Genomic DNA, 27,347 nt, shown 5'->3' with positions numbered 1-27,347 from the left:
GACTATTTTATCTTCAGTGGGGGGTTCTCTCTGTTCGAACCTATCACCATACTGCATGTTCAGGTGATGAACCCACGGGTCTTCCTATGTTGGCATTTGATCATCGTTCTCCATTATGGACGGATCAGTTGTAACCATGTTCGTCATTAGGGCTTTGAATGCTTCCCCCAGACTTGTATCGGAATCTCATTCTGAGGAATCTGACGAATATCCATCTTTGTATTGCTCAGATGATTGGTTATTGATTAACCAGCAACATTCGTCTTCTGAAGAAGATTCATACCCTAACCCTCGTCTGTATTTATAATAATCGTCCGGTTTTCCTTTTGGTACATATGCCGCTTTGGCTGGAATACGAGGACCTCGATCGAAGTATAGACCTTCTCCGAGTGTGAAATCATATCCCTGTTTTTCCATGAGCTTGCGTTCTTCCGGGCTATACTTAGATAGATGCTGACCAGGTTTGTCATCATTCTCATCTTCCCTTAAAAAATGATCTGGTAATGGAAAACCCTCTCCTTTACCATAAATCACTTCTCTTTCGCCTCCTATTTGGGTAGGAATGACCAGGGTTGTCCCAAAAGAATGCTGGAGGTGTTTCTTTGTTATATAGAAGGATCGAAGCGGCATATATAAATCGGGATTATCATACAATTTTTTTATCACATCATCAAGAGACAGGGAGTACTCTAAATCGTTACTTATTTCATTATTGGCAAGTTGTCAGTTACAACTGCCCTCTGACGATTGTTCATCGTTAATGTTGATTACAAAGGGTACAATGTCGTTTAAAACATAACCTCCATTGTAATCAAATTCGGCTTCAGTATCAGCTTCTTCTCCGCTGTCCGTGCCATGGGCCGATGATTCAGTATCAGATTCGTTACCATAAAGGAGAGAATCAGTGAAATAATTCTCATACCCTTTGAATGGTTGCTTATCCGCGACCACCGTCCTAACCTTATTATCAGTGTCGACATATTTCAAACACTGATGGAGAGTGGAGGGGATTATAACGTTACTATGGATCCAAGGCCGACCCAATAGTAAGTTATATGAAGTCTCGGCATCGATCACATAACATGTGACTTCTGTCTTCAAATCTCCCATTTGACATTTTACCCGGATCTTACCCAAGGGTCTTGACCCGCTAGTGTTGAATCCATAGATAACAGTGCCTGTGGACGCCAACTTACTAACTAGAATGCCAAGGAAATGCATCAAGCGAAGCGGCATAATACTCACAGCAGAACCCGGATCCACTTGGATTCGGTTGACTTCGCTGGAGCCAATGTACCCAATGAAATATAGGGGTCGATCATGGTTTGAGTTCTTTGTCTGCATATCCTCTTTGGTGAAGGTAATGCAGGGAAGGTTTTTAGCCGCTATATTGCAGTGTTGAATTAACAGTTCTGGCTCTTCAGGTACCGGCTTGATCTGAGTAATGAACACTTCTGAATTGGCCAAGGCTTCTTGCAAGGCTTCCCTGGTTTCTTTAGACAACCGTAGCAACTCATACAATGTTATCCGCGCTGGGATGTTAGCTAGTTGAGCCATAATATCGAAGACGTGCGGAGTGTTCGAGCTTTCTGGTTTATCTCTTCCAATCGGATGATTAAAACGAGACTGCTTTGGATTCTGAACCTCCTGGGGCTTCTTTTCTTTCTGTTTATTAACCGGTTATCGTCAAGCTTCTTCAACCGGTTTAGGAGTCGTAATCACACCCAACTCCGTGAGAGTTTTGGCTGGTCCTTGCTTAATCACCCCCTGCTCAGCTAACTGATCATTAGGTGATGGATAGTTGAAGTGATACTCATTTTCGCTTCTAGTGGCAAAGACTTCTTGTTCTTTTTCGAAGAGCGGGAAGGTACGAGCTTCATTACCATCCTCTTCGAAGATCGCGGAGGTAGCATTGCAGGACTTGCCTTTACCCTTTCTGGTCGAGGAAGTCGTCCACTGATCGTCTTCAATAAGATCAGGATGGACCCAGAGGATTTCGTCGTTTGGGGTTGTGTGTGGTACAAGTCCTTTTTGGCGCTGTCCATGTGGGTCGTCGTTCACCATCTTCATTCCTATTTTGATGATGCGCTCTGGTTTAAACCATGTTGTGGGCACCGATCCAAAGCTGATTGATACTGCATTTGCTCCGACATTCTTGGACGGTTTCAGGGTTATAACGCCTACATCAATTAACGCCTGGATCTTATCTTTGAGATGGTAGCATGACTTGGTAGGGTGATGGACCGTTCTATGGTATGCGCAATATTTCGGATCCGTCACTTTGCTAGTCCCTTCTTGGTCCACGATCGACGACAGCTGAATTTTGTTATTCTCCAATAGGTACTTAAAGATGCCGGGAACTTCGTCATCTTTGAAGGAGTACACTTTAGAAAATCTTGGCTCCGAAGATTTCTGCTTCTGAGGCCGTTGTTGCCATTGCGAACGAGATTGTTGTGGTGCTTGTTGCTGTGGCTGTTGCTGAGGTTGCAATTAGAAAGTTTGATTAGCATCAACTGCATTAGCATGTGCCTTACCTTTCCCTCGTGGGACGAAATTCTGCTGTGAAGCATTCGTCGCCTGTTGGTCTCTTTCCTCCTTCTTCCTTCTGAGGAATCGTTCGGCTTGCTCTCCTTGGACCTTCAAATCCTTTCATGTTTTGGACGGTGCTGTCCCCATTGCTTCCAACACGTCCAATGCAAGGTTATTGTGGCAAGTCTGGAGAATGAACTCCTCAGTGATCGGGTCCCGACAGTTCATCGCCTTGTTCCGGAACCTTTTGACGAAGGTATCAACCAACCGATGGATATCTCGGTGTCATCGTCGAAGAAATTGGTGAGGAATTTAGTCTCCATGTCGTCCCAGCTATTCACACTTCCTGGTTTGAGGCGGCGATACCAATCGAAGACGGCTCCACGAAGAGTGCCAACGAAGGACCGTACCATCAGAGGCTCATTACCAGAGATAACCCCTAGGTGTGATTTGAAGTAAATTAAATGCTGAGTGGGTGAACCCTTCCCATCAAACGGCTTGAAGTTAATTAGATTGAACTTCGTCGGATACGGGATTGATTCCCATTCTCTTGGGTATGGATAAGGAATGCCCGTCTTCTTCATCTCTTGAGCGGAAATCAGCGTATTGATTTTGCTCTCGAGGTTTTTAATCTTCAAACTTTCACCTGTGTTTTCGCTAGCATTCTCGTTACCACCTCCTGCATTGACGGGAGGATTATTGGCATTATGAGCTTCATTCACACCTGTGTCCTCATCTTCCTGATTAACCTGGTTACGACGACTTGGTTCGTCTTGCTGATTTGTCAGTGCTTGGATTTGTTGGTCATGCATTTCTCTCATATTCTGCATGGCCATCTGTATTTCGAACCTGAAGCTCTCCTGTTATTTAGCCATGGCTTCTTCGAGCATCTTGGCCACTTGTTCCGCACTTATCATAAGTGACTCGCGGGGTTGTCCCTCGCTGGATACCGTATTATCTGATACGACCGCCGAGCCGGCATCCGATTCTTCATTTTCTGAAGATAATCTTGTCCGGATCCTACCATAAGTTGCTCGTATGATGGCTCCAGACTGCAGACGTGTTATACGTCGGGGTACTTCTGAAATCGACTCGGGATTATTCCGTGCCGATGCCCCTTTGTTGGTCATATTAGTGGTGACCCTCGGAAATTCTCCGTCTTCAACCACCGCTCTCCTTCGTCGGAAATGCCTAGGCCTTGGTTTTGGCGTTTCGGTACTGAGCCTTTCGAAAACCAAAATTCTCTCGGGGACTGTATTGGTGTAGTTACACTCCAACAATACTGTCTGAATGAGTTTGGAACAGGGGCATTGAGTTTCTAGTTCTCGAGGACTCCTTTTCCTGGTTTTACCCGTACCCCCAACACGATAGTACAACTCGTCTGCTTGAAGGTCGGAGTAACCTATCGTGTGTTGGCACGACTTCTCAGGTATAACGTTATCGTCGTCAGACGATAATGTTTCCTTCTGAGGGCGAACGGTCTTCCTTGGGCTTTCAAAAGTCACGCGTCTCGAAACATGTCTTTGTGGGTGTGAATTCTCAGCGGGCTCCTGGACTTCAATGCGCAAATTGGTGCGCCTAGCTGCCCTGATCTCTTTGTCATGTTGAGGGTGGCGGCGACTCCCAACATGTTGAGTTGTTCGGGGCTTCTTTATCGGGCCCAAACGTTCTTGAACTAGAGCTTTGCATCGTCCATCGGGAAGTGGACCGAGGCGCTCCAAAACTGACTTCTTTCTTCGGGATGATTCTGCGTGATCTCCCGGAGTAGCCATGGGAATTATCGGCGATTTAGGTTGGTTCGCCGGAGGTTGAACTTTTGCTGAAGGCTGCAAAGGTTGCCCTTTAGTCTGAATTGTCACTTCAGACTTCGGCCTCCAGACTTGGCGGGTTGGTGGCGGTTTTTTGGCCACTTCCTTCTGCAGTCTTCTGCAGGCTTCTTGGACTTGAGCACGTGCTTGCGCTGACAGTGCGCGGTGCTTACGAATGTGCTCATCAAGTGTTGAACGATTCCGTTTGACACGGATCCATTCATTCGTTGGCGGCTTGGAGGAGCTGTCATTCATTGTTTGTTGAGGAGATTACAACTTTCCTTCTTTCGGAACAAATCGCAAGATCCTGTTTTGCGGTCTCTTGCTTGTGTGGGTTTTTTGACTGGTCGGGGTTAATCCGTGGACCACCGCGCGATCTTGATCCGGTCGGATCTACACGGTATGACGGGTGCTAGCTGTTTGCCTCTCCTGTTCTTCAGATCCGCGTTATAGCGGACTCCGTCAGTGGACTCCATCGCCTTTGCAAATTGCCGCGTCAGGCGTTGACGTCGCCTCTGACGGGCTCTCTTTGAGAGAGTCACAACGCCCTCAACGACGGAGGAATTGGCAGGAACAGATTTGACCTGGTTGGAGGTCGGTGGAGCTTCACCCGATGCAACTTCGGCATCAATTGGGGTGAGATCTTCGTTGGCATTCTGCACTTCTTCATACCAACGAACTTTTCTCCTGGAGGAGAACTTCTTGACTTGCCGGGGGAGCGTGGATCCGGACGAGGATGACAGATACTCTTCGAACTTTTATTGGTAGAATTCGTACTCGACCTCCTCTCCGACTGGATTGAGATCCGCGGCTGCGACGCAACGATCTCGGCAGCGAGATCGGTAGCTCCCAACTGTGATGCCAGTTTGTTCGCGGGGAAAATCGTCTTTATTGCATGTCATTGTTTTCTTAAGCTAACAGTTTAATCGGTTACAAAAGGATCGTCTTTTTATAAGATCCGGTTACAACAAAATCAAACAAAGAAAAAAAAATTACAACTTTCCTTTTCTCGAACAAATCGCAAGATCCTGTTTTGCGGTCTCTTGCTTGTGTGGGTTTTTTGACTGGTCGGGGTTAATCCGTGGACCACCGCGCGATCTTGATCCGGTCGGATCTACACGGTATGACGGGTGCTATTTTACAAAGGAAATAACAGCCGAGGGGATTATATCACCAAGAAAATAATAGCCCTAAGTAATCGAAATCGACCAAGCGAAATCAATACTCTTCTCGGGATCAAAAACCAAGTTTTGATCCGGAGGATGACCGTGTAGATCTCAGATCTGATCTCTCTCGAACTCCTGCCTTATTTGGCGTGGATGATCGCCAAGAACCAGATCTGAAAAGTCCGAGTCTTCAAAGCTCCAAAGCTCCAACCTTTTTTTTAGTCTTGAGCCTTTAATCCAGCAGAGTTTCCCCTCAAAAGTCCCAACCTCCCAAAACAATGAGCCACCAAGCCTATTTATAGGCATTTAGAACCAGATCTGGGCTCAGATCTGGGCCCAGATCTGGGCTTGACCCAGGTGGCTCGGCCACCCAGGTGGCTCGGCCACCGAGCCCCTCCCGGTGCCCAGGTGGCTCGGCCACCCAGGTGGCTCGGCCACCCAGGTGGCTCGGCCACCCAGGTGGCTCGGCCACCCAGGTGGCTCCCACCCGAGCGGCTCGGTTTTGGCCGAGTCCTCCAGGTGTTTGCCATTTTGTCGTTTTCCGGTTTCGCGGTTTATCCGAACTCTGATTTGTTGATCTGGACTCTGATTTGGCAGTCCGGATCCTGATTTGGCAGTAAATCCGCTTGGGTGTTTAACCTCGTCGCCAAGTTAATCTGCTTCGTCGCATCTCACTTAGCTTCGATGTTTTGGTCTAACGATCACGTTTGGATACATCGCCCGATGGTTCGTTGGTTTGTCGAATCACCGTGCCGAGCTGTGTTAAGGAACCTATAAGTAGTTTTATACGCCTACAATCCCTTCATGATATCATTTCAAAATACATATCAGAATAAATTTTCATAGAAAAATAACGATTTCTTATCTCTCACAATTTGATATTAAAGTAAGAATATAAATCATTAACATGTGATGGATAAATTTGTACAGTGGATGCAGTATGAATGCTAGAAAGCTTTATACACACACACATGCGCGTGCGCGTGTGTGTGTGTGTGTGTGTGTGTGTGTGTGTGCACGCGCGCGTGCGTGTGTGTGTTTACATGTATATGTGTACATATATATACATATATACATGTGTGTGTGTATACATATATGTGTGTGTGTATATATACATACTGCTAGAGAGCTTGATAAAAACATCATGGCATATGACATTATTGCTATATATTTACATGATATTATATGGAAAGTCTAGTCAATGATGCTGCTTCATACTGTTGCATAAATATTGTGGAGATATCAGTAAGCATAATGCACATATTGCTAAATACACTTTGGAAACTGTAGTGTTCTGGGTATCAGCATCGTCATCCACATATTTCTCACTGTATTTTTTTTTATTTCTGAAAGAGGTGGCGAGATGTCAACTAGGGATTTGCAGAAAATGGTTCAAGCTTTGCCACAATACAGTGAACAAATGGAAAAAATCTCTCTTCATGTAGAGGTTAGCTCTTTACACTCTAATTTTGTATACTGTAATTCTTTTTTTACATATTTCAGTCCTTATGTGGCTTTCTTCAACCTGCAAGTGTATTCAGTATCCTCCTCTCAACAAAAAAAACTTATGCTTTCTTTATGGGCATTGTTTCTTAGTATGTTATTATGAAAATGGAGGTCAGTGACAATCAGTGCCTATGGAAACAATACAACAAAGCTTTATACTTACTAAATCTACTTGGGGTAACCAGTTATGTTGGAAGCAAAAAAGTTTGTGTGATGGCATGGAAAGATGGTCAATGTGTTCGCATATGTTTGTGTACATTATTATATGTGTGTATATGCATAGTGTATCCGTGTGTGTGTGTGTTTTGGTGTTTCTCTTGTACCATGTCATAGCAAATGGGGAAGAGAGAGAATAAGCATGACAAGTTTGAACATTTTTAGAAAATATCATAATAGTGTGAAACTTTTTTATTATTATCAAGAGTTTGCCTCTGAACATGTAAGTGCCCATTTTCTCCTCGTTAACTTAGCATATCAAAATATATGTATGTTTAAACACGTATTGCTCATTGTCATATTATGATGACAGTAGGAACAACCTAACTAGAATTTTGGTACAACAATATTTATTCTGTTGCCATCTATTTATACGAATACATGGTTTTATGTAGGGCATAACTGCGGATAGACCCCATGTAGTTCTATTTGTGTGGATAGACTCCTTGTACTTCTATTTGTCCAGATTGTCCCCCTGAGTGATCTTTTTTTACTATTTTAAGAGTAAAAAGTTCACTTGGGCGATCTATCCGCACTTGGGAAAATAGTACAAGTGGTCTATCCACACAAAGAGAACTGCAGAGGGTCTATCCGTAACTAGGTGATAGTATCGGGGGTATATCCGCAATTAACCCTTTTTTATAGAGTGAGACATCAGATTTGCATGTTTATGAGTGGGTAGATTTCTGTTTTTCAAGGGCACTAGTATTATTTTGTTCTTCCTTTTTCACTGTTTTATGAAACTATCTGGTAGCTAAACATATTAACCAATAATCATGTTTGGTAATGTTGAAATTGGATAAGACACAACACTCTATCTGCCAGTTCTCCCAGTTGTGGCTAGTAAATTATGACAATATTTATTTTCTTATTCATGGCTAAATAATTGTTGTGAAGTATGGATAACAATTATATACTTAGCGCTTAATTGTTCTTTCTTCAACTAAATATGATTAAAGAATAAATATTATACCACAGTGAGGATGTACATGTGTAGTTTGATCTTGCTAAGTTGGTTTTCTATTGCAATAAACAAGCCAAACATGTTACATTGCCTCTAATTTCTGAATCTGATCATGTCTCCTCTTAAGAAGTTCTCTATCTCATCATCTTTCCCATATGAAGGTTTAGCAAACTAAATTCGTTTCAATGATTGATTAGCCCAAAAAGGTTTAGAGTGTGTTACCGGAGTCAGTAATGTGAATATATAAGAATATCTCCTTTAACTTATCATTAGTGTTGATGCAGATTGCAGGAAAAATCAATCAATTGATCAGGGATCTGGAACTTCGAGACATTGGACAATTAGAGCAGGATCTTGTCTTTGGGGATGCAGGAGCAAAAGAAGTGATCAACTTTTTACGGACCAAGCAGGTTGCATACATAACTGAGATGGAGATGTTTATATATCATGTTATAAACAAAAGCTTCTAATCATCATTATTACATAATTACCTTATTTTGCAGGATGTCTCCCCTGAAAATAAATTGCGTCTGTTAATGATTTATGCAGCCGTTTATCCAGAGAAGTTTGAAGGTGACAAAGGTGTAAAGTTGATGCAGGTATTCAAACCTGTCTCTTTAGAAAAACTAAGTTTTCTGTTTTCAATTTTATTACAATTTTCAATAATCTTCTTCTAATTAGAGGTTATTGACACTTATTGACTCATAGTAAGTATAGTTTCTAAGATGCACAACATCTCACATCCAACAAGATTGTAAATTTTGTCTCTAATTATTTCCATACGTTCTGTAGAGTTTCCAATTTAAGAATCTAACTGCTCCAATTCATTTTCTTTGAATTGCAGTGTGAAATTTAAAAAGTAGAACAGCAGGAACGATTTAATTTGGATGGTTTTTGTAGTCTGAATCTATTAGGCCGTCAGTAAATGGCTGGCTGACATATCTGCTTGAAACTTATGTACATGCTTTATGCAAGGAAAAGGGAATTGAGAAATGGAGGTTAAAGAAATTTCTAACTGAGAGAGAGTTATCTGCGGGACCCTTTTATTGAAGTGGTGTCATCTGCACGTCAACCAAAAATAATTCTCTTTCCTCCCAAGTTATCATCATTTTGGTCTAGCTAGCTACGGAATCAAAAAGAAAATGCAAAACAAAGTAAAGTCTGGGTTGAATAGGTAGCAACTAGTGACGTGTTATTTGCCAATATATCTTACCTTCTGACTTTTTGCCAGATGCTGACATACTTTTACCATTCTAAAATAGAAGCCTCAGAAATATATTTCAGAAATTAAATAAAGTATTGATGAAAGTTGATTTGCATGATGGATACTCGACCATTATATCATAATTATTTGTATTCGTACAAGATTAGTCAAACCTATATGTAGCGTACATGAAGAAAAGAAGTACATGAGCTGGGAGAATTTCCTGATACAGGATACAGGCAACATAACTGTACTGCTTTCTAACCCTTGTCCTAGATTTTTCTTTTCAGATTTAGGAGAACTCATTTAATACTTCTTAAATAGAAGGTTTCAGGGTAGCCTATTTGGAGAAATGCCAGATTTTAATCATCATATAGGAGAGGTTACAGCTAAAGTAAGCCTAGCAGTTACAGTAGTTCATCTTTTGCAGGTTTCCTGTTGCCTTGAAGATGGTTTTCTTCTTTTCTTTGCCTACTTCCCTCCCTAAGTCCCTTGCTACAGGATGGACACAGGGCAAGGATTGCTCTGACCCTGTCAGGTTAGAGAATAGGAAGACTCTACAATAACTACTGCTTGAAGAATAGGAAGCACACGTTTAATATAGTTGTAGGTTTCCATTAACATTTGATTTTCAATCCTACAATAAAGACTACATAGAATGTGCTGTTCATATTGTTATTCCATGCCCTCATGTAACAGATTACTTTAACTATTGTTGTTGTTGTTGTTGTTGTTGTTGTTGTTTTTTGCAAGTATTATTTTTTTCCATTGTTGACATTTATGCGGGAAAGTCCCTATACGTGCACATGCACAAGGCACAATGTGATCTGCTCCCCTGAGTGAAGAGAGGTGCACACCACACACATAATTTTACAATATAGATAATCAAGCATGTAGGAACATGTTTTTCTTTTTTGGGGTATGGTTATTCGATATAGGGACATGATTGAAATGTTAAAGAACAAAAATATGTAAGGGTATGTCTTGTGTACACCCTGTGATGCGTCATCACACAGGTCACTTGCAAGGTGCAAAATGGTGTTGCCGCCTCAGATGTGAGGCGCTTAGCCACCGCCCTGCGTGGCAGGGCGCAAGAGGCGCAGTGGAGCACACGCCATTGATAATACCTGTATGTCCATTATTTATTATCTATTTTTGTTCTCTTTTGCATAGTCAGATATTCATCTTGCTTCTGTTATTTAGAAGATGGACCCAGAAGCATGAGTGCACCAGCTTAAGTTGCAGCTTAGAGTTCGAATTCATTTAGCGTGTCTGTTAGACTTTCATAGGAGTGCTTTGGTTTCTCTTTTCTTTTAACTATATTCAACCTTTTAGCGTACCATTCCTTATAAGTTTGAAAGGAATATTTGTGGGCAATAAGCAGATTTAGTCTTTATAGATAAATACTGCATTTTTATGTCTTTCACGAGCATAGCATCAAGCTTTTGGTGCATTTTCGTAGGCAGACCATTGATATAAGGTTTATAATTAATTTTGGTCAGTTTTATATTATCTTTATGGCTCTTTATATTTCTATCATATATTATCTTCAAGTAGCATTACGATAATGTATTTTTATATATCCTTCCAGCTTGCAAAACTATCTCCGGATGATATGAATACTGTTAGTAACATGAAATACTTGGGAGGATTAGATTCCAAAAAAGCATCTGGAGGAGGATTCTCTCTCAAATTTGATGGTCAGAAGGTAAAATTGTTGAAGCTTGTCAAACGCAGACTTCTATAGTCCCCGCACCCCCTTTTCTTTTTTCAGGACAGTTTTTTATGTTCTCAATTCATTTATATGTCTACCAGAAAAAGCATGCGGCTAGGAAAGAACGAAGCGAAGAGGAGGAATGGGCATTATCAAGATTTTATCCCATGATAGAGGTAATGTTATGTTACAAACCGCAACTTTAAAGTATTCTTAGGTTACTCGAGAGAGTATACCATGAATGTGATAGAGCGATTCACCAAAGATGACTTTGGATCTCTCTTTTTTTTTCTTTCAGAAATATAGCTTTTTCAGATATCTATGTTTTCTGTAGGAGTTGATTGAGAAACTTAGCAAAGGAGAACTGTCCAAGAATGAGTACCCATGTATGAATGAACCTAGTTCTCCAGCCCCTGCAACCTCAAGTAGTAGTCCTGCACAATCTGCTCAAGCCTCTTCTATAAGATCATCTTCAGCCCCTGCCCACTCCATGAGATCACGGCGGACTGCAAATTGGGCTAAGCCTCGCAATTCGGATGATGGATGTTCAAGGTACTTAATTGAGGCAGCAATTTTTCAATTGAGAAATGTGTGCGTGTGTGTGTGCGTGTGTAGTAAAGTTAGAATAAACTTAAGTTCATTGATATCTCTATCCATGAACCTCTTTATACATTAGACTTGTTTTGAGATTCGTGTAGTCATGTGATACACATCAAAGCACATATCTCAAATATAGCATTGATGTGTATGACACATAGGCATGGATCTCAAAGGAAATCTCATGGATAAAAAAGTTGGTGGATAGAACTCTCAATCAACTTAAATTATTCTAGATTTACTCTATATGTGTGTGCGTGTCTGTGTGTGTGGGTGACACATCCAAGCTACTGTAATTCAGATCATCAACATACTTAGATCATAGGTAATAGCTTGGGTGGTGTGTTGCTGACAATATAACCCTGATCATCAATGTACCTAGTTAAGATGTCTGCTACAAACACACACCAACAAACATTTTTGGAGAGACACCATTACTCATTTACTCACATACATACTGTTGGGGATTTGAAATAATCAAATCAAATCCGTACCCTTCCGGATCTTGTGTTTGAGAGTTGAGCAAGAAAGAAATTCACCACAAATCAAAAATAAAAACTTGTAGGAAAGTAAACAAGAAAGAACACACCAGATTTAACGAGGTTCGGCAACGTGTCTACGTCCTCGGGAGCCACACCACACAATTCTTTGATTACTTGAAGAAGATTACAATGCTTGCAATTGGCCTCTCTCTCTAAGATTTCTAACCTCAAAGAGCCCTCAAAACCCTCTTTTTTTCGTGCTCTTTTTCTCTCTTAAACCCTAAAGGGACGTGTTTCTATTTATAACAAAATACAATCCCAAACAGATTAGGATTCTAAAACGAGTCTGCCACACCCTGGTGTGGCGCAGACCACACCCATGGCAGACAGGACACTCTGTCACACCCTGGTATGGCGCAGACCACACCCATGACAGACATGACAGACTCTGCCACACCCTGGTGTGGCGCGGACCACACCCATGACAGATAGGGCAGATTCTGCCATACCCTGGTGTGGCGCAGACCACACCCATGGCCTGTCTTAAAGTTTCATGCAATTGTTGATTTTGATTCTAGGTTTGGGTCTCCACTCTTAAGACCAATAATCTTCCACTTGGAGATCAAACCACCATCAATGAGCTCTCCCGAACTCCGCCTTCTTCGCAAGCATCTTCTCCTACTTGAAAAATCCATTCTTCAATCATCAATATCCCAGCGATCTCGCCGATTCTCGTAGTGTGGCTCCGCCTTCGTCTTCTACTCGTGAAGGCCAACTGAAGTTGCGCACAACTCCAGTTTCTTAATGGTGACTGTTTTCGTCAACATGTCCGTCGGATTTTAACTCCCTAAAATGTTTATCAAATACAACTTTTCGTCTTCAACTAGCGAGCGTATAAAATGATATTTGACGTCGATGTGCTTCGTTCTGTTTTGATATACTAGATTCTTGAAAATATGTATAGCGCTCTGGCTATCATAATAAAAAACTCCTCTCCTTTGCTTCAGATCCAACTCTTCCAAGCACCCGTTCAACCAGATCATCTCCTTGCTTGCTTCAGTCACCGCGACATACTCAACCTCGGTTGTAGATAAAGTCACAATCTTCTGCAGACGTGAGACCCAGCTCACTGCTGTCGACGCTAAGGTATAAACATACCCCGTGGTACTTCGCCTCGTATCATGATCACCGGCGAAATCCGCATCCACGTATCCCTACAGCACTAATTCCTTCCTCCTGAAACATAATGGCTTGTTCGTTGTCCCTCTCAAGTACCGCATTATCCACTTCACGGCCTCCCAATGTTGCTTCCCTAGATTGCTTACAAATCTACTCACAACTCCCACTACATGGGCGATGTCCGATTTCGTGCAAACCATCGCATACATGAGACTCCCAATGGCCGAAGAATATGACACCCTGCTCATATGCTCTCTATCTGCATCTGTCTTAGACGATTGCTCATCAGATAGCTTAAATTGACTTCTAAGGGGTGTGCTAACAACTTTAGCATTATGCATGTTGAACCTCTGAAGTACCTTCTCAATGTATTCAGCTTGGTTCAATCTCAATGTTCCTTCAACTTTATCCCTACTGATTCGCATCCCTAGAATCTGCTTCGCTGCACCCAAATCCTTCATTGCAAACTCCTTTGCTAGCTGCTTCTTCAAACTGTTTATCTCCTCTAAACATGGTCCTGCTACCAACATGTCATCAACATATAATAACAAAATAATGAAGCTGGACTCGAATTTTTGAAATAACAGCAATGATCCAAATTGCATCTTCTGTAGTCATTGTTCTGCATGAAGTTATCAAACTTTTTATACCATTATCTCGGAGCCTGTTTCAAACCATATAAGCTCTTCTTGAGCTTGCACGCCATTTCTTTCTTTCCTTCTTCAATGAAACCAACAGGCTGCTTCATGTAGATTTCTTCATCCAAGTCATCATGATGAAAGACAGTCTTCACATCTAACTGCTCAAGAAAGAGTTCTTCTGCAACCACCAAACTCAACACTACTCTAATGGTTGTGAGTTTCACAACAGGGAAAAATATCTCCGTGTAGTCCACTCCTTCCCGCTGTTAAAACCCCTTCACTACTAATCTGACCTTGAATCTCTTGCTTCCATCACTCTCCTGTTTGACCTGATAAACCCATTTGTTATGTAAGGTTTTCTTCTATACAGGTAGTTGGACTAACTCCCATGTCTCATTAGTGAGTAGAGAATCCATCTCCTCCTGCATAACATGCTCTCACTGCTGAGATTCACTCACTTGCATTGCCTCTTCATAGCACTCCGGCTCACCGCTATCTGTCAACAATGGGTAGTTAAGAGATAAAAGATATCTGGGATTTAGTTTGGGTATCCTGGATGACCTCCTAAGCTCCACGCCTTGGGTAGTTTCTTCTGCACCTGGAGCCTTCTCCATTCTCTGATCAGAACAAACATCATCACCCCTATCTGAAAGTTCCTCTAAATCCATGTACTCGGATCTACCTGTATCCGTAGTGCTGCTCCCACTGTTTTGTCTATCATTGGAATTTTTCCTGTTCTTGTACATCACCTCCTCATTGAATATCACGTCCCTGTTTCTGATGATCTTCCTGTTCTTCTCATCCCAAAGATGATACCCGAACTCATCAATGCCGTATCCAATGAATGTGCACTTCTGTGACTTAGCTTCTAGCTTGTCTCTGATATGGTCACTGATATGAACATAAGTCATGCAACCAAATACCCGCAAGTGTGAGAGATTTATCTTCTTTTCACTCCAAACCTCCTCTGGAATCCCAAAATCTAATGGAACTGATGGCCCGTGATTAATAAGGTAAGCTGCCGTATGCATTGTATCCGTCCAAAATGTCTTAGGCAGACCTGCATGTAATCGCATGCTCCTGGCACGCTCTGTCAAGGTCATGTTCATCCTCTCCGCAATGCCGTTCTGTTGCGGCGTCCCTGGAGTAGTCCTCTCTAAGCGAATACCATTAGTAGCACAGAACCTCTTGAACTCCTCCAGCTCGTATTCTCCACCATTATTTGATCTCAGACATTTCACCTTTAAATCTGTCTCGTTTTCTATCATGGCCTTCCACTTCTTGAAGATTCCAAACACTTCTAACTTGTGCTTCATGAAGTAGATTCACACCTTCCTCGAGTGATCATCGATGAAGGTGATATAATATATTGAACCGCCAAAAGATGATATACTAGGTGGGCTCCATACATCTGTATGAATCAACTCTAGTTTTTGAGCCTTAGGTGGCCTTCCACCCTTCTGAAAACTAACCCTCTTCTGCTTCCTAAAGATGCAGTCTTCACAAACCCTAACTTCCACGGAGTCAATCCTGATTAGCTTTCCCTGTGAATGTAAGATCTTTATCCCCTTCTCGCTCATGTGCCCTAATCTGTTGTGCCACGGATCTGTATTCCTTTTGCCAGCTATAATTGTGAGGGTGTCACTCGCATCTAAGGTGAGGTAGAGAGTTCCTAGTTTGTTGTCTCGAGCAACTATCATAGTACCGTTGGAGATTCTTCACGAATCCCCTGTGAATGTCGAAACATAGTCTTCTGCTCCAAGTTGTCCCACCGAAATAAGATTTCTCTTCAGCTTCTGCACGTGTCTCACGTTCTTTAAGGTCCACTTAGAGCCCTTCATCTGAATCAACACTTCACCCTTTCCAATAATATTACAGGGCTCGTTATTCCCCAAATATACTTTTTTAAAGTCCCCTGCTACATAATTCTGAAATAGCTTCCTGTTAGCAGTAGCGTGGAAAGAATCTCCTGAATCGATGACCTAAGAATCCGAATCATTGTCCATAGCAAGGATCAAGGCATCCTGCACGATATGAGCCTCCTGCTCACCCGCATCATTCTTTAGACTTTTACAGACTGAAGACATATGGTCCTCCTGGCCGCAGTTCCAACATTTTCCTTTGATAGGCCTAACCTTCGAGTTCGACCTCTTCTTCACTGATTTTGACCGATTCCTGTTCTGGTTTCCTTTCTTCTGGTTTCTGTCTCTCTGCTCGAAACTTAGAGCTGAACCTGAACCTTCTGATTCGGACGATTTTCTTCTAACCTTCTCGGATAGAATCATGCTAACAACCTCGCTCAGCTTTAACTTTTCCTTCCCCGTCGAATTGCTGATTATCGTCACACAACCTGCCCAACTATCCGGCAACTGCGATAGTAGTAGAAGGGCATGTACTTCGTCATCAAACGTGATGTCTACGGAGATAAGTTGATCAACAATCATGTTGAACTCGCTGAGGTACATCGTGAAGGATCGTCCTTCTGCCATCTTGAGGTTGAAAAGAGTCTTGACGAGATGCACCTTGTTTGCTGCAGACGGTTGCTCGTACATCTTCGCGAGCGCTTCCATAAGCCCCACCATCGTCTTCTCTTTCAAAATATTGTGGGCTACTGATTTGACGAGCGACAACCGGATTTGCCCTAGAGCCTTCCTATCCAGTATCTCCCAATCACCATCTGACTCCTCTTTCTTCTGACCCTTTTCCTTGCCCATCAACGGGCAATACAAGTCCTTTTAATACAGATAGTCCTCCATCTGCGACTTCCAGTAGGCAAAATCTGAACCGTCAAACTTCTCGATCTTTGATTTGTTTTCCTCTATCATGACTTTCACACAAATTGCTGAACGAAGCTCTGATACCAGTTGTTGGGGATTTAAAATAATCAAATCAAATTTGTACCCTTCCGGATCTTATGTTTGAGAGTTGAGCAAGAAAGAAATTCACCACAAATCAAAGATAAAAACTTGTAGGAAAGTAAACAAGAAAGAACACACCAGATTTAACGAGGTTCGGCAACGTGCCTACGTCCTCGGGAGCCACACCACATAATTCTTTGATTACTTGAAGAAGATTATAATGCTTACAATTGGCCTCTCTCTCTCTAAGATTTCTAACCTCAAAGAGCCCTCAAAAACCCTCTTTTTTTCGTGCTCTTTTTCTCTCTTAAACCCTAAAGGGACGTGTTTCTATTTATAACAAAACACAATCCCAAACAGATTAGGATTCTAAAACGAGTCTGCCACACCCTGGTGTGGCGCAGACCACACCCATGGCAGACAGGACAGACTATGTCACATCCTGGTGTGGCGCCGACCACACCCATGACAGACAGGACAGATTCTGCCATACCCTGATGTGGCGCAGACCACACCCATAGCCTATCTTGAATTTTCATGCAATTGTTGATTTTGATTCTAGGTTTGGGTCTCCACTCTCAAGACCAACACATACATACATGTGTCTTTATGGGTGCCGGCGTGTGCCTGTGTATGTACATGTGTGTTTGCCCTTTTTCTAGAATAATTTTATTCCATGCTTCTCACATGGTTCTTCCGAGCATATCAAACATTCAGATTTTTCTTTCAGATAACTGATGATACTCTCCGCTTCTATGCTAATATGCTCATTTTGAGTGTTTTTTGCAGTGATTCCGTATTGAAGCATGCAGTTGCTGATTTCAGGAAGATGGGACAGCGAATTTTTGTCTTCATAATTGGTGGGGCCACTCGATCTGAGGTAGAGAATTCATGTTCATTTGTTTTCATGCTTGTTTACATGGTTTGCTCCTCATATTTCCATTGCATCATTAATAAATCTTTGTTCTTCCATTTTTCTTTGACCAGCTCCGTGCAGTCCACAAGCTCACAAATAAACTTAACAGGGAAGTTGTCCTTGGATCTTCTAGTCTGGATGATCCTCCACAGTTTATTACGGTGAGTGTATGATGTCAGCCTTTGGTAGTTCTTAAGAATTCTAGCATGATGTGCATTGCTAGTGACTCTATATTGTGAACTATAACTCTATGAAAAAGCCAAATTTCTTTTCCGTCTACATTATTAAAGAATGTGAAAACCCTAACTCTAATTATGAGATCTTTTGGGCTTATATAGGCTCCTACACAACTTACAAATAAGTCCTTATATATTACTAATATGTCAACACTCCTCCTCAAGGTGGACGAAAGATAACCATTAAGCCCATCTTGTCACATCCTCTAATCATATCTAATGAGCTAAGTCCTTTAGTCAGACAATCTGCTGTCTGGTCCTTAGTTGAAACATGATTTAGCTCCAGTAGTCCACTATCCAACTTCTCTTTGATGAAGAACCTATCGATCTCGATGTGTTTTGTTCTATCATGCTGCACTGGGTTGTTGGCGATACTGATAACTGACTTGTTATCACACCACAACTTCATCTTAGTTCCTTGATCCAGCTTTAGTTCCACCAGCATACTCTTCAACCATAGTAACTCAGCAACTCCTAAGGCCATAGCTCTATACTCTGCCTTAGCTGTTGATCTCGCCACCACTGACTGCTTCTTGCTCTTCCACGAGACTAAGTTGCCTCCTATAAAAATACAGTATCCTGATGTGGACCTCCTGTCATCAGCACAGCTAGCCCAATCAGAGTCGCAATAACTCTCGATGCTCACATGTCCATTCTTTCTGAATATCAGCCCCTTTCCGGGGGCACTCTTTAAATATCTCAGAATCTGGTACACATCGTCCATATGACCCTTCCTCGGATCATGCATGTAGCGGCTCACCATGCTCACTACAAAAGAGATATCGGGACTTGTGTGACTCAGATAGATTAACCTGCCCACCAGCCTTTGGTATCTGTCACGATCAACTGGTTCTCCAGCTTCAGCACCCAGTTTGAACTTCTGGTCGATCGGTGTAGTTGCAGGTTTACACCCTAACATCCTTGTCTCTTTGAGAAGATCCAGTGCATACTTTCTCTGGGATAGGACAATTCCCTCCGCTCCTCGAGCTATTTCTATTCTAAGAAAGTATCGAAACAAGCCAAGATCTTTCACCTCGAATTCCTTACCCAGTCTCACTTTAAGTTGGGCAATATCCTTCTCATCATCCCCTGTAATAATCATATCATCCATATATACCGTAAGTATGGTGATGTGACCTTCATTTCGTCGAAAGAACACGGTATGATCGGTGTTAATCTGGCGGTATCCCATACCTATCATAGCCCGTCTAAATCTGTCGAACCAAGCACGGGGAGATTTCTTCAGGCCATATAGAGACTTCTTCAATCTGCAAACCTTGCCCATTGTCTGATCTGTGTCGAATCCTGGCGGAATTTCCATATATACCTCTTCAACCAGATCTCCATGAAGAAATGCATTCTTCACATCTAATTGGTGTAGCTTCCATCCACCATTTACTGTCAGAGAGATCAAGGTCCGAACAATGCTCATCTTCGCCACTGGTGCAAAAGTCTCATCATAGTCGATGCCATATGTCTGACTATATCATTTTACCACCAGACGAGCTTTGTAGCGCTCAACCTGTCCGTCTGGATTCTGCTTCACAGTGAAGACCCACTTGCATCCAACTGCTCTCTTCCCTTTTGGTAGTTTTACTAACTCCCAAGTGCGGTTCTTCTCAAGGGCCCCTAGCTCTTCGTGCATAGCAGCTTTTCATTTTTGGTCCTTTGCAACCTGTCAATTGTTAGGTATAGTAACAGAGTCCAGTGATGTAATGAATGCTCCATGTGCAGGGTGGATGTTAGAGTATGATACAAACTGGGCAAGATCCCAACCATATCTATCAGGAGGATTTCCCGCATTACTACGAGTAGTCCTCCGTACAGATATTGGTGTGGGAGGAGTAGGAAGAGGAATGATATCACCTTGAGAGGAATCTGGTGGTGGTGTAGGTGCCTCAGGAGTTGGGGCAGACGTTGGCAAGGGACTTTGCACCAGTGGCACTGTAGGTACTGTTCTCACAATTTGTTTCCCCTTCCTACAATAGGTAAGTAGCTCCCCCTGAGCTGTGGGCCTAACACCTCTTATCTCATTCTCCTCTTCTTCTTTATTCTCCTGCTCCTTCTCAACCAATTCTTCTTCCCAAAGAATCGTTACAGAAATTGATTTCTCTGATCTCTCACCATTCTCAGACATTGATTTCTCCACATTCACCAATCTCTCAGCATTCTCCTCCTCTCGCCTCATACTTCCAGTATTAGGCGAGTTACCAACGGATGAAGTTACCTTCCAGGTGTAATATGGCTCGAGTTCTCGAAAGTGCACATCCATGCTCACAAACAGCCTTTTCTCCACCGGGCTTCAACAAATATATCCCTTCTGAGTAGCAGAATATCCCACAAAGATGCATTTCACCGCTCTAGGAGCAAGCTTCCCGACGGATGGCCTGTTGTCATTTACAAAGCACACATAGCCAAACACTTTGAGTGGAAGAAGCCCACCATTATCTCCCTTCAATGACTCACACGGAGACTTCCAATCCAGCACTCTCGAGGGCATTCTGTTGATTAGTGCTGCTGCGGTCAACACTGCTTGCCCCCATAATATTTCTGGGACATTCATAGAGATCATCATACTTCTAGCAACCTCTAAAAGATGTCTATTCTTTCTTTCCGCTACTCCATTTTGAGCTCTTCTAGCAACCTCTAAAAGATGTCTATTCTTTCTTTCCGCTACTCCATTTTGAGCTGGTGTGTATGGACACGTAGTCTGGTGTTATATTCCCTAAGCTGACAAGTATTCCCCAAACGCTTTGTTAGTATACTCCGTCCCATTATCAGATCTCAATACCTTCACCACAGCGTCGTATTGAGTCTGAGCATACCTATAAAAGTTTTGAAAGCAACCAAACACTTCACTCTTATTTTTCATCAGGTACAACCAAGTAACGCGGGAGAAACAATCAATAAAGGTAATAAAATACTTGTATCCATTCATAAAACTTGTGGAACAAGGCCCACAAACATTTGAATGTATCAGGTCGAATGCACGAGAACTTCTATGACCAGAACTTACATAAGAACTTCTAGTAAGCTTTCCAAACTCACATGCATCACACACAAGGTTCTGCTTATTTGCTTTCTCAAATAGAGATGGATACAACCTACTTAAAACACTAAAGGATGAGTGTTCCAAATGCTGGTGATGAAGCATCAAAACACTCTCAGCACTCATCTCAGATCCTACATCTGCTCTCTCTATCATTGACACCAATGCTGAATCCAGCCCTTCACGATCCAGATACCACAGTCCACTACGTCATGTGTCAGTCCCAAGTCTCCGCCCTGTCCCCTTCTCCTGGAAGATCACCTTGGGAATATCAAAAGAAACAATACATTTTAGTTGGAGGATGATAGTATTAATGGACAAAAGATTGACTGGAAAGGAAGAAGCATGCAAAACATTGGACAAAGTTACAGAACCTGTACAATCGACTGTACCCTTACCAACCAGTGGCTGAAATGTACCATCAGCTGTTTGAATACTATCAGGCGATGCTAGGTGAGTATATGATGGGAACTCACTAGCATTACCTGTCACATGTCGATACGCACCGGAGTCGACTATCCATTCTGATGATCTGTCGGGAGACATAGAAGCAAGAGCATGTATGTCATCAGTACCTTTGGTTGGATGAGCATAGGTAGCAGTGTTGCCTCTAGCGAAGAATGACGTGGATGCCTCTTCTGTCCCACTCCTCATGTCTCCATCCCTTGCTACTTTCTGCTTCCTCCTGAGTATCGCCAGGAGCGTCTGATCCTCCTCAGTAAAGACCACCTCAGCTTCTTCTCCTCCTTCTGCTACCATCAGATTCGCCCGGTTGTCTGCTCTTCTTCCACCTCGTCGACCTCCACAGCCACGCACGATCACGCCCCCCCTCCGAACTGTCTACGTCCACCCGAATCTCCTTTCTTGGGTGGCTTGGTGCAAGCATGCCTTAGATGACCCACTTCACCGCAGTTGTAGCACTGCCGAGTCTCTCCCCTGGATCCAGTGTTGCTAGATGCTGTCAGTGCTAACTTCACCACAGGAAGTCCACATGTCCCTGCCTGCAGCCTAATGCGAGTCTCCTCCTGGATCATAGCCGAGACAGTCTCCTCAAGCGTGGGAATTTTCGGCTGAGCTAGCAGTAATGCAATTCGCTGGGCGAACTCTGATGTCAATTCCTTGAGAAATACCATAGTCCTCTCCTGTAAAAAGGCCTCCCGCTCTTTACATCCCGGGTCCTTGCATCTCGCCCGGGGGGAGAAGTGATCATAATCTAGCCACAGACGCTCCAGCTTTGTGGCATATTCCTGTACAATCCTCTCTCCCTGGACTGTGGCGTTGATCTCTCATTTAATCTGGAACACCCTCAGGTTATTCCCCACTCCATCATAGGTCCTCCTCAACTTCTCCCAGACGTCCTTCACCTTCTCAATGCCATCCACCGTGGCGGCGATCGTCGGGACCAACGAGTTGAGCCAGATGTACACCAACATATGAGTAGACTTCCACTCATCTCGTCCTCCCGAGTCCTCATTCTTCTCTCCTGTCAAGTAACCCTCCAGGTTCCTCCCTGCAAGGGTGTATCTCACCCGCCGTGACCAACTCAGGTAAGTACTCGGTCCATCAAGCTTCAGATCGATGGTCGGAAGCTCCAACTTCTTCGATGGCCTTGTCGCGCTCTCATCAGCCGACAACTTCATCAACTTCATCAAAGTTGACACCTCCGCAGGGTTCAACTTCTTGATGATCTCCTCCATCGAATAGGCTTCAGACCCACCACCTGTTCACCTTCTCTTCCGACCCTTGTTGTGTGCAGTGAAAATTTCGGCAGCACCTCTGCTGCACAACAAGAGTAGGAGCTCAAACAAATTCCCGTTTCTCAGAGGAAACAAGAACCAAAAACAATTATATATCTCATCGCTGTGAGATATATACTCTTCCTGTCATCAGTTTGAGGACTGAATCGAGGGAACCCATGCCAAACTCTATGGTTCGACATGGTGGCACCGGGGATAAGTGGGGGGGCTGTCCGTGGAGGGGGGCTGCGATCGGGGGAGGGGGCTGCCTGGGGCTGCGGCTACGATGGGGGACTGTGTGGGGGCTGCGCGCTAGGGTAAGGGGCTGCGATGGGGCTGGCGGCTGAAGGGATTGAAGCAAGGCCTGAGCCAAAGGTGGGGGGGGGGTTTCCGGTGGATGGGGTGCTTGCGCTAAGGGGGTAGGGGCTGCGATGGGGGAGGATTGAAGCAGGGGGCGGGGGGCCTTTTCGGTGGATGGAGGGGGGGGGCGGCGGCTAGGGTTTTGGTGGCTCTGATACCATAAAGAATGTGAAAACCCTAACTCTTACTATGAGATCTCTTGGGCTTATATAGGCCCCTACACAACTTACAAATAAGTCCATATATATTACTAATATGTCAACAATCATTATCATTGTTTGTTCTGTTTGTTTCTCAAACTGAAATCTTTCAATACTTAACTAATATTTGTTAAATGAAATAATTTTATCCACTGGTGTGTGTGTATGTCATATCATTTTTCCTTTTACATTGACTAGTATGTAACATGTGCTTTGCACATAATGTATATTAAGTAAGGATATGAGACTAAAACATTCGAAGGTCATCTAATATTGACATATTGTACTCGCCATGACTTTTTTTTTTAGAACAATGACAAGGAAGACTCAAACAGAGCCCCTAGTCACTCACTCGCCATGAATTTTTTGACATTTATATTAAATTTTCTCTCCACGGATTTGCATAGTTGTATAACTAATAGATTGATGTTTTTTCATAAATCAGAGGTGAAATCGGTCATAGATCTGTTTGTTTCCTATAAAGAAAAACAATACAAACTTCTCTCTCAATTATCGCCTGTGAAATCTTGTTGACTGTGAGGTATCCTAGTTACTATAATGGAGGGACTAACTCCACTATCAAAATTGTCATTTCCTCCATTTTTTTTCTTTTGATTCTTTTTGTTTTTTCTTTTGTGCATTTGAGCATCCAATATCGAATACTGTTATGCAACTCTTTAATATAATATATAATATATATATAATATATATATATAATATATATTATATATATATATAAGGATTGGGTATGGCTTGCGTACAAGCACAAAATTTGTGCTTGGTAGTGAGGTGGCATATATCCTCCACTCATTCAAATGGGGGACCACATTCACATGGGTTAACATGTGGTCCCCTAATCTGAATGAGTGGATGGGTAAATGAGACCATCACTACCAAGACACAAAATTTATGCTTGGTACCAAGTATACCCATTTTTCTCATATATATAATATAATATATAGTATTATATTATATATATATATATATATATATATGTGATTAGTCGGGTAAGTAGAAGATACATGAATGCTTTAATTATGGATTCATTTTCTCACTAGTATTTGTATAAAAAATGCACTATTAGTAGGTTCAGAAAGGGAGATGCTATAAGTTACTTTGTTAGCTAGGATTTAATTCTTGTATTGCAATACTTTTTACATGAAAAAGAAATATTAAGACACGTCCAAACTAAACCGAAAATCCAGAAGCACAGCAAAAGAATGTGGATTAATGTTGCTCCTTATCAGACGGTAAGACATTGTGTAAAAATAATAGTCATTTTTTGAGCCAAGCCACAAAATCATAAATTCCCTTAGCTCTTTGGACCAGCACGCTAGCCGTCACATTCTCTATTCGATGAACTGCCTAGAAATCTCATTCCTCGAGTCATGTGAAATATCTCTGAATATCATCCACAAAGTGTCCAAAAATCAAGTGTTCCGCCCCATTATGGATATCTCTAATTATTGCATCCGCATCTTCTTTAAAAATTACCTTCCCACATCTAGTGTTAAGAGCAAATATAATAGCTTCCCACACTGATCAGAATTCCACATGTTCAGAATTATCTCATATCCAATACTATGATAAGTATATTACAATAGTTAGTAATATATATTATGATAATTTATATGATATTTCTAGACTACATCAAGAGGTAACATTTATATTAGTATTCCCCTCCATGAATTTTTTATACATCAGGCGCACACATCAATATATTATAATATTAGATTAGATGTTAGATTTTTAATTAAATATTAAATTATTTGAAATTGTGATATAATTTATAAATAGCTATGATATTATTATCTTATATATTAAAATTGTATATTTATTGTATAATATCTATTATCTAAAGTGAACTATTTTATCTTACTTAACATAAGACTAATATGATTAAAATTTATAATATATATCAGTTCTTATGTTTAGTGAAAGAATAATTATAGTGTAATAAATAGAATGAATTGAATAAAATTTGAGGAATATGATTAAAATTTATAACATATATTTAGTTTTAATATTAGTTCTCATGTTTATTGTAACAATAACTATAGTGTAATAAATACAATGAATTGAATAAATTTCAAGTTATTATTGAGAATTATCAAAAATTGGAAGGGTAAAAGAGTCAATTAAAAGTTTTAATATCTCAATCCTTTTTTATAAGTAGTACAGATGGTGAAGCAATGTTATCCGATTAGATGCATCTATGGTGAATGAGTCTCCATATAAATTTTGCAACCCCCACCACCCCCACCCCCCACCACCCCCCAAAAAAAAACAAAAGAAGAAGAAGAAAAGTTTGGCTTTTTTCCCCGAGATAACCCCGTACAAATTAAAAATATCATTTTATCCTCCTTAAGTTTTGTCAGGTAACCCCTCTAATTAACACTGCAGATCTGACTGTGCATGTAAAAATGCTCTTGATGGAAACATAGCCCCTTTCATGACCTTTTAATACTTTTAATGGTAAGTTTCACAAAACCCCCCTTAATTTTAGTCCAGTTTAGGGATTTAATTACATTAGTTAATGATGAAATAATTTAATTTAATAATTAGAGTGTGAATTTCTGAATGCCATTTTAATTATTTTTAGCGGTACATCTGACTCCATTAGGGAGTTAGTTGAAATTTTGAAACCATTTGTGGGTTTTCGTAAAGACCGCCCAACTTAAGGAGTGGGGGGTGGGGGTGGTGGGGGTTGTTAAGTTACATTTTTTTAAAAGTTTAAAGGGCTTGTCTCAAAATTGACCAAATTTTAGGTTGGTTTTTGTGAGAATTGTCCATAGAATAAATCAAGCAGCATGATCCTGTTATTACTAGAAACCTGATGAAGTCCCAGCTATTATCTTTCTCACGGCTTAAAGTTTATTACTGGCATGATCGTAACCTGCTTAACTCTTTCTTCGGATTTCTGGATTTTTATTGCAGAAATTGAAGCTTTTGACCACAAATGGTGTTCATGTCTGATCCACCATCGTTGCATATAATACGAGTTCTCATTACAGTGTCAACCTTTCAATAAAAATGAAGTGAAGCTCAGTGTTATAATTTTGACTTTGCCTTTCGCGATCAGCAGGTAGATCATGATCTCCGGAGCAACTACCTGAAATTGTTCCATCCAGCAGGGTGATGTGAATTGTAAAATATTATATCTGTGATATAAAATGTTACCATTGTCAAGATAAGTTGTTAAAGGATGTCAAGAGGTTCAGAAATTTGTCACATTTATCCTTTTGATGGGGCATTTTGTAATGTGGGATCACGGTTCTCTTGTTTTCATCTTTTTTTTTTTTTTTTTGAAGTAAAAATAGTGCAAGGCCGCCTATCATTGTATAAATATTAAGTAGTTAAAAGTATTTATAGATATCTATATCTTGAAGTGATTTAACGATGATTCCTAAATTGGTAAGAGGAACGGACCTATGTTGTCACTCTACACAATAAAGGAGCAAAGTAAAATCACCCTTAGATGTACAAAAGGAGTATGCAAAGAAGAGAAAAATTAATAGCTCACATCAGTATAGTTTAACGCAAAAATTGTACATAAGTCCGTAAGAGGACTCCACCTGTGCACAAAAATCCTAAAAATCCCAAAATACAAAAAACCAAGTATCACTCCACTGTTACTGTGCTCGCTCGTGGTGATCAGGTCAGAGATCCCCCTTTTCCGGACGGTTGCGTTGAGCTTGAGAGCTCGCTTGGATGCTGCAGAACCTATCCAGAAAGCAAGATAGTAAGCTATCTTGGATGTCGGTTGATGGTGATTTCGCATGGCTTTGTTGAATATGAAGTTATTACCAGCAGTCCATCCATCTTGCTTCCTACAAATTCAAGCACAAATTGCTATCTGCTTGTTGAAAATGGATCACATTTTTCTTGGGAGTAATGGTGATAAGACGCCATCTACAGCGATGGCGGAGAAATCGATCGAGAAGTTTAGTTGCGTCCGAATCAAACAGCATATAATCAGTACAAAT

General features: G+C 41.6%; 1 protein-coding gene across 4 annotated transcripts in view; it reads left to right on the top strand.

The window, feature by feature from the left end:
• The window catches only part of LOC109822435 (SNARE-interacting protein KEULE-like), a 51,026-nt gene extending 24,377 nt beyond the window's left edge, over positions 1 to 26,649 (top strand). For 3 of the 4 annotated variants that reach the window (XM_020388632.1, XM_020388640.1, XM_020388647.1), the window contains 9 exons: positions 6,857 to 6,950; positions 8,474 to 8,599; positions 8,693 to 8,788; positions 10,985 to 11,101; positions 11,209 to 11,283; positions 11,442 to 11,659; positions 17,654 to 17,744; positions 17,852 to 17,941; positions 26,299 to 26,649. In XM_020388632.1, coding sequence (XP_020244221.1) covers positions 6,857 to 6,950; positions 8,474 to 8,599; positions 8,693 to 8,788; positions 10,985 to 11,101; positions 11,209 to 11,283; positions 11,442 to 11,659; positions 17,654 to 17,744; positions 17,852 to 17,941; positions 26,299 to 26,337 — 946 coding nt within the window. In that variant the 3' untranslated portion in view covers positions 26,338 to 26,649. The remainder of the gene's footprint in view (positions 1 to 6,856; positions 6,951 to 8,473; positions 8,600 to 8,692; positions 8,789 to 10,984; positions 11,102 to 11,208; positions 11,284 to 11,441; positions 11,660 to 17,653; positions 17,745 to 17,851; positions 17,942 to 26,298) is intronic. The other variant, XM_020388653.1, reaches the window with a different exon arrangement.

Source organism: Asparagus officinalis, chromosome 1 (genome assembly GCF_001876935.1).
Source record: "Asparagus officinalis chromosome 1, Aspof.V1, whole genome shotgun sequence".
Lineage (NCBI taxonomy): Eukaryota > Viridiplantae > Streptophyta > Magnoliopsida > Asparagales > Asparagaceae > Asparagus > Asparagus officinalis.
This window is presented reverse-complemented; position numbering and strand designations above follow the sequence as displayed.